Genomic DNA, 8586 nt, shown 5'->3' with positions numbered 1-8586 from the left:
GCGACCAAGCAAAGCAATCTGCGTTAGCTTTTAAAAATAATTAACTTACTTTTCATCTCTGGGTTGAGGTTGGTTTCGATGTAGACTTTTCTGTCCGGCCAATATACAAATAACACCCCATCTTCCAGTTTCTCGATTGTTGTTTTGATGTTTTCGTTTTCTTCTGGTTCTTGAATAGTATTAGCCCTTGAGTTTACAACCGTTTGTCCATCTACAGTTGAGGTTTGTGTTGCTAGATCCTCAACTGAATTGTGTAATTGCTATTTTTCATCTGCAACGTCATTTTTTGCGCTTGAATCTACCACTGAGTTAATGCTTCGAGAAGCATGTTGATCACCACGAATTTGTCTTATTCCCCATTGTGAAAGGAACTTGATAACCTGATGCAAGGTAGACGGAACAGCATCCATCTCGTGAATCCACGGTCTACCAAGAATCATATCGTACGCCATGTCCATATCTATCACTTGAAATTTGGTATCTTTGACTACTCCTTCTGTGAATGTGGTGAGTATTATCTCCCTTTTTGTTACAACGCTCGAGTTGTCAAAACCAGATAAGGTCCGTGCTTTGTGTACCAATTTATCATCGGCTTGCATCTCGTTTACCACTCTTAGAAGAATGATATTTATAGAACTACCTGGATCAATCAACACTCGTTTTGCATTAGTATCATGTACAAGTAAAGATATTACCAGTGCATCATTGTGTGGGATCAACACGCCGTCTGCGTCTGCATCATCAAATGTTATGCTATCTTCTTCCAAAACTTGACGAACTCGCTTCCCATGGGTGACTGTGATTTTTGACACCTTCTTTGCTTCCGTATATGTTACGCCTCCTCCCCTCAACTTATGACATTAACTGTTCTCTTTGGTGATAGAGGTTTTGGTGGCTCTTGCCTATTCTTCATATATGCTTGCTTACTCTTCTCACTAAACAATTAAGTTAGGTAGCCTTGTTTTAATAGGTGCTTTACGTCACCTTGTAGCAGTATGCAATCTGCTATTTTGTGATCGTGATCATTGTGAAACTTGCACCAAAAATTGGGGTTTCTCCTATTTGGGTTCGATCTCATTTCTTTTGGCCACCACACTTTATCTCCCATGCTTCTTAAAACAGCGACCAACTCGGACGTGCTAACATTAAAACTGTAACCACCAAGTTTTGCCTTTGAACTTCTGTTGTTGTCTCACATATCTGGTGTGTCTCGCTCCTTTCCCAACCTAGACAACGAACCCAAATATCTGTCCTTTGGTCTGGAATCATACCCTGGGTTTTCTTGTTTTGAACGTGAATCCCTTCCTGCTGGTCCCATATAAGGCTCGTACCTGTTCTTACTGGACCTTTTTTCAGTTTCTGGTCACCTTGAACTTACCCTTTCATCTCTCCGGGACTGAGTGATAGTGTCTTCTTCTATCCGCAGCTTCGTGCTATACCTGTTATAAACATCATTCCAAGTTGTTGTGGGAAATTCTCGTAAGCTCTCTTTGATTCTTCTCGTGGCTTCTGAGCTTTTTCATTTAAATTGCTGGCAAATGCTATAGCTGCCCAATTGTCAGGTACACATGGCAGCATCATCCTTTCACATTGGAACCTATCTACGAATTCCCTGAGTAAGGCTGGCATGTGGGCCGATAAGGCCCTGGCCGACCCAGGCCTGCGAGCCCATATGGGTAGTGGGCCTAAACGGTCCTAACCGTTTAAGCCCGGGACCAGGGGAGGTAGGCCTACTAAGTGGGCCGGTTCCTTAAAGAAGCCCGTTAGGACCAGACCGTTTGGGCCCGAGACCGGGTGCTAAGTGGGCCGGTTCAACCGGTCCTAAACGGGCCCAACGGCTATTTTTTTTAGACGTTACAACATTTAAAAAATGGTCATTGGCCTGAAAAAATAGCCGTTTGGGCTTATTAAATAGCCATTTAACCCCCCCCCCCCACCCTCCCCAACTTTGTTTTAACCCCAAACATTTTATAATTATACTTTTTCCCTATTTTCAACTATAAATACCCCCTCATTCTTCATTTTTCTCACAAAATCATCAATCTCTCTCATTTGTCAAACTCAAATTGAAGTATTCAAGTCTTCACTCATCTCTCATTTCTCAAACTCAAATTCTTAATTAAAGTTAAATCATGCCCGGTGATTCTAGAGTGCGCCCATTTGTTTTGGAACACTTTAATGTGGTAGAAGAAAATGAAGAAGCTTACATAATAAAGTGCAAGAACTATGGTCGAGTCTTCACTCATCGTCCAAAGTTGGAGGGCAAAGGCTGCTTAAGGAGGCATATAAAGAGTTGTCTTGCGCGTTCTCCAAACATTCGTATTTAAGATTTTAAGTTGATTTGAGACAATTTGTGTTATTTTAAAATTATTAGACGTATTATGCTTAATGTTTTAGTTTGTTAGATTAATTTGAAGTATTATGTTGAAGGCATTGAACTTTAATTTGAAGTATTAAATGTAAACTTTAATTTGCAACTTTGATACCGAGTTCATCTTAATATATATAAGCTATATAATTTACAAGAAATTGCCTTAGATAAAAAAATTAAAAAAAAATAGGCCAGGCCCACTTAGGCCCACATAGGCCCGGGACCGACCCACTTAGCCCGGGACCATTCGTTCGTAGTCCCGGTCTTGGTCCAGTTACCTCCAAAAGCCTACGAAGCCCGAGACCGTTTAAGCCTGGGCCCACATAGAACCAGCCCACGAGGCCCGTTTAGGCCCGGACCCGGCCCGTTTTCCAGCCTTATACCTGAGTAATTCCGTATCTCCTTGTTTTATTTTGAAAATGTCTTCCATCCTTTTTTAAAATTTTTGAGCTCCTGAGTGTGCTTTTATAAATGAATCTGCAAGCTCAGCAAAAGAATCAATGGAATTTTCAGGTAAAAGAGAATACCATGTCAGTGTTCCCTTCGTGAGGGTTTCACCGAATATTTTGACCAATACTGATTCAATCTCTTGCTTGGTCAAGTCGTTGCCCTTCACACCAGTTGTAAATGCAGTTACGTGATCTCGTGGATCAGTTGTTCCATCGTACTTTGAGATGTCGCGCATCTTAAACTTTTTTGGAATAGGCAAATGAGCGGCACTTGGCTTCCAATGTTGTTGAGAATATTTTTACATATCTACTCCTTTGATTATAGGTGGCACACCCGGTATTTGCTCTATGCGATCGTTCTGCTTCTTGAGCTATTTCTGCAAAGTTAGTACTAAACTTTGTAAATCAAAATTAACTGGGATACCTGACCCTCCATCACGAGATTCGCTGGGAGTTCCTCCGCTGCCTAAATTAGCGAGTCCCCAACGTGGATTCTCTATAGTTGCGGTGTTGTTTGGAGGTGGAGTTGGTGGTACAGTTGGCAACCTATTGACAAAAGCTTGAATAGCATTGTTGGAATGTTCGATGATTAATTGCTTCAATGCTGCATCAATAGATTGATCGTTCTCATGTTAGTCATTCATAATAAATTCAGATTTATCAGGTGTCCCTTCTTGAGATTGTCGAGGAGAGTTTCGTAGTGAGGGGATTGGAGTTCCATCTCCTTGTTGATTTTGCTGATTCAACTGATGTTGCTGATTTTGTTGGTTATTGTCATTGACGTTCGACATAATTTTTTGGCAGAAGAATAGATTTGGAAAGTGAAAAGATTATCAGATTTCCGGTAACGAAACCAATTTGTTTAACCAGAAAATTAGAATTTTGGTCAAAGCCTATTTTTAGAAGCACTCGGGTTACTGATAATCAAGAAAAGGAATATCTTTGCAATAAGAAAGGAAAATTAGAGTATGAATAGCAAAGCAATCAATATAAAGCAAAAGTAAATAAGTGTATTCCAGTAATAATTAGAATGTGTCCATATAAATGACATTTCTCTTCCTTATATAGCCATTTCTAAGTACAACGTCTTTTCCCCTTTATGATCGAGTCATTATGAGCATTTAATGACATTAATGAAATGTTATAACTGGCAATCGTAACTGTTTCGTGAAGATTCGATAACGTTTCTAATCATTCATGCTCATTAATTGAAGACCAACGAATCTGTACTTTTTACTGTCTTAATTCATTCCACCGGTTTCTCTTCAAATTACTAAGAGACTCGAGCATCCGTCTCTTCTTATCTTTTAAACGTTTAGCTCATACCTATTAAGATTCTCATCTCTTTAAGTACTCTTCTCCAACTGTCACTTTTCTAATTATCCACGTGTCTTGCCATGTCAGCCACATATTTAATTCCACGTGTAATATTTCCCCAATGCAGCAGTAAAATATAAAAATTTATCAATTTAGGCTTTAAGGACGTCAATTTCTTTTTCTGGTTGTAAGCTATGTTTTTATTGGAATCATTTTCTACTTCAACTTTGTCTTCGGCATTTTCAGCCTTTGTGTTTGAAGTTGGCATTGACAGAGTTTATACTTTTTTCATCTTAAGTTCTTGTTAATAACCAGCATTTTCATAGAGTCGACGAAGAAGAATTTAGGGTTAGACAAAGGTAAGAGAGAAAGTTCAAGATATTTCTGATAGAACAAAACAAAATGAATTGTTATTGTGTTACAACTGGGTCCTTCTGTATATATACATGGCCCAATACTAGGTAAGAATAAGAGACTAAAATGGACTATACCAGGCTAACCATGTTACCAAATAAATGGGCCTAAACTAATGTACATAAATAAATATTGGGATTTTTTCCTTCCTATACCATATATGAAACTTTATTACCAAATATGTGCATAGTTTCTAATTTACCCACCATGTTCTTACTTTTTCTACAATTATTATACCATTAATTAAATACTAATTATTAGTAGCTGAATCTTCCTAATTAGGCGCGCTACAAATCAGGAACAAAATATTCTAATTGATTTAGCGACCTTCAGATCAAATTTGAAACGGAAATCCTTTATCTTCAATTTAAAATCAAATTACATAGACTCTTTTCTGCAAAAACTCTGTTCTTCGATATTTTTCCTTAAACCACAAATCAAAAAAAGACAAAATCGTCAACAAATTCGAATCAAATTATAGAAATCAGTTCTGCAAAAGCTCAGTTCGTCGACTTTTTTCCTCAATCCACTTATCAAAAAAGCGACAAAATATTCAACAAATTCAAGTCAAATTGTAGAAATCAATTCTGCCGATACTCTGTTCTTCGTCTTTTTTTCTTAATCCAAAAAATAAAAAAAACGACAAAATATTGAACAATACTTCAGCAACGACACGCAATCATACTACAATTAAATGGGAATTGGGATAGCTATGGCAGATTTAGAGATTTTCAAGTTGATGGCATTGTGCTCGATGAGGATGCAAGTTACAGTATGTTGATTTCTATAATTGCGGAGCAATTAATGATTGATATTTCGGAAAAATTGTAGAAATCAAATACATTGTGAATGAGAATTGTCCTCCAATGGAAATTAGGAACGATATGGGGGTTCGTATGTATATGGAGACAAAAAAAGAGAATAAAAACTTAGGATCATATCCGTTATTTATAATTGTATGAGATTTCAATATGGAATTGACTATTACCAATGAGAACACAAGTGCAGGTTTGTTATGTTTCAAATTTTATGGAAGTCTGATTTTACGGTAATATCTATAAAATGCCTACATTTATCTACAAATAAACTACACATCAATTTTAGGATGTATAAAGCAATATTATTTTCATGATTATCTACAAAATTACTACATTTATACTACAATTAAACTACAATCTATGTTGAAAAAATGTTGACTACAAAATTTTTCTCTTCATCTACAAATTTTCTACAAAATTTCTACAAATATACTACAAATCAGTTTAAGTATGTATAAAGCAGTATTATTTGTAAGGGTATCTACATAATTACTACAATTAAACTACAATCTATGTGGAAAAATGTTTACTACAAAATTTTCTCTCATCTACAATTTATCTACAAAGATTCTACAAAATTGTAATGACACTGTTTATCTTTATTTTCATGCAGGTTCATTTGGGACAATAAAGTTACTTGATATGCCAGCCTCTCCCATCATAGAGGAATATCAAAATGAAATAATAACTGAAGGTACACAAAGTGTTATCGAAGAAGGACAAGTGTATCAAGACAAGCAAACAATTGCAACTGTAATGAAGCACTATTCTGTCATGCACAAGTATCAATTCAGGGTTAAAAGATCTAGCCACAGAAGGTATGAAGATATTAATGGTGAAAAGATCATTATAAACAGTATTTTCCTTGTGATATGTGTTTTTCAAACATTGTAAATGAAAAGTAGTTATTTTGTATAGTGTGTTACTTTATGTTAAAATAGTCCTTTGTTACATCTACATTGATAATATGTATTATAAATGCTTTTTTTGTAGCTACTGGCTTATATGCGTAAGAGAAAACTGTAATTGGCACTTCAAGGTAACATCAATTAATGATTCTGCAATGTTCAAGGTCAAGAGCTTCAACCGACAACACGCATGCACCTTAATGAACGATACATTCATACAGCGCAAACGTACTGCAGTTGTAGTTGGTAGCATGATCATTCCAAAGTATTGTGATCCTAAGACAGTTTACACACCAAAGGACATACAAACTGACATGTTGTCCCAACACGGAGTGAACCTAAGCTACATGCAAGCATGGAGAGCAAAGGAAAAGGCTTTACAGTTTTTGAGAGGGAATCCGGCTGACTCCTACAACAAATTACCCAAATATTTTTATATTCTTGAGAAGACGTATCCTGGTTCATTTGTTAAATTGAAGAAGATAGCAGATAAATGCTTTTTATATGCATTTGTTGCTCTTTGTACATCAATAAGTGGTTGGGAATATTGTAGACCAGTAGTATTGGTTGATGGGACATTCTTAAAGTCAGCCTACAGGGGGATTATGCTGACAGCAAGCACAATGGATGCAACAGGTAAAATTGTAGTTATTTTGTAGGCAGTTTACAAATTGTAGATACTTTATAAATATATTGTAGTTTATATGTATTTGTATTTTTATATGCATTTTCAAAGCTGCCAGTTAATTATTTTTTGACTAATAATGTAGGAACAATATTGCCTTTGGCATATGTTGTGGTTGATTCAGAAAACGACGCATCGTAGAAGTAGATTTTTGAGCAATTCAAGCAAGCATATGGTGAAAGAACTTCAATGTGTGTTGTTTCAGATAGGAATAAGAGTATCCTGAAGGCAATATCAATTGTCTATCCGTGCATGCCACATTACTCTTGCATGTGGTATATTTGGACAAATATAAGGGCAAAGTTTAAGAAGGGTCATCTACAATTAAATGAATTGTACTTTGCTACAATACGGTCATACACTCTGGATGAATTTAATGAAAGGATGTCGAAGATTGAAGAGATAGACCCGCGTGTTAAATCATACCTCTATAATATTGGCTATCATAAATGATCAAGAGTACATGCAACGGTGAATAGAACTTGGACTATAACATCAAACATTGCAGAGTCGTTGAATGCTGTAACAAAAGATGTAAGAGAGCTGCCAATATTTGACCTATTAGAGTATATGAGGACACTTCTTGAACGTTGGACGAACGAGAAGTTATTGAAGGCAAATGGTACTTTCACATTCCTTGGTCCAAATTCAACAAAGAATTGGAGAACAACAGAATATTATCTCAGAAACTTAGGTTAAGATTTGTTTATTTGGTGCAGAAAAATAATATTTTAATATACAGTGTTTCCAGATTGTAGATAAATTGTAGACAAATTGTAGTTAATTTGTAAATTGTAGATAATTTATAGATAAATTGTAGATAAGTTGTAGATTAATTGTAGATAATCTATTTTTATGATTGTAAATATTTTTCTTTCTGTTTGTTATGTAATTGTAGGTGAGTGCTTCAACAGATCATATCCATACTGTGATAGATGGTGTGAAGCGGTACATTGTGTGTCTTGAAAGCAAGAAATATAGCCGTGGCTAGTTCCAACTTGATGAACTTCCATGTGCGCATGCTTTGGCAGCTTTAAGGCACATGAATGAAACTTATGAAAACTATTTCTCTCCGTATTACACAAAAGAGAGCCTACTACGTACGTATGAAATACCAGTAACTCCCCTTCCCGATGAAAGCAAATGGAATGTGCCACAACATATATATGATGAAGTAGTAAATCCACCTACGGAAAGAAAAGGCAGGTAGGAAGACCTCAAAAGGAAAGATACAAAACATATGATGAACTAAAGTCAAAGAAGTACAAGGTGTCATGTGGCAACTGTGAAGGTGAAGGGCATAACAAAAGATATTGCAAGAATGCGCCTAAAATGAAATAAATATCATGTAGTTAGAATAGTATTTCAAAATAATTGTTAGTGTGTTCAAGTTAACAGAATTTTGTATGTAATCGTTTAAGTTTTTAAAGATCAAAATGTAGTTAATTTCAATTTGTTTCTGTGTTTGTTAACATGTTTTTCTGTATTGTGTCAAGCATCTACCTCCATTTTTGACATTCTGTATATAGCAGTTAATATTTGATATCTACAATATAACTACAAGTTAAAAAAATTAATTTAAGTTGAACTGACAGTTATATATAGAAATTAAATACAACTGGAG

The 8586-nt window shown here is 35.8% G+C and overlaps 1 protein-coding gene across 1 annotated transcript; it reads left to right on the top strand.

Annotated features, from left to right (window-relative positions):
• Positions 1 to 5522: 5522 nt before the first annotated feature.
• On the top strand, positions 5523 to 7953 carry LOC142163074 (uncharacterized). Its single transcript, XM_075220326.1, has 5 exons — positions 5523 to 5559; positions 5983 to 6187; positions 6363 to 6913; positions 7471 to 7577; positions 7861 to 7953. The coding sequence occupies exons 1-5, from the start codon at positions 5523 to 5525 to the stop codon at positions 7951 to 7953; spliced, it is 993 nt and encodes a 330-aa protein (XP_075076427.1).
• The last annotated feature ends 633 nt before the right edge of the window (positions 7954 to 8586 follow it).

Source organism: Nicotiana tabacum, chromosome 8 (genome assembly GCF_000715075.1).
Source record: "Nicotiana tabacum cultivar K326 chromosome 8, ASM71507v2, whole genome shotgun sequence".
NCBI lineage: Eukaryota > Viridiplantae > Streptophyta > Magnoliopsida > Solanales > Solanaceae > Nicotiana > Nicotiana tabacum.
This window is presented reverse-complemented; position numbering and strand designations above follow the sequence as displayed.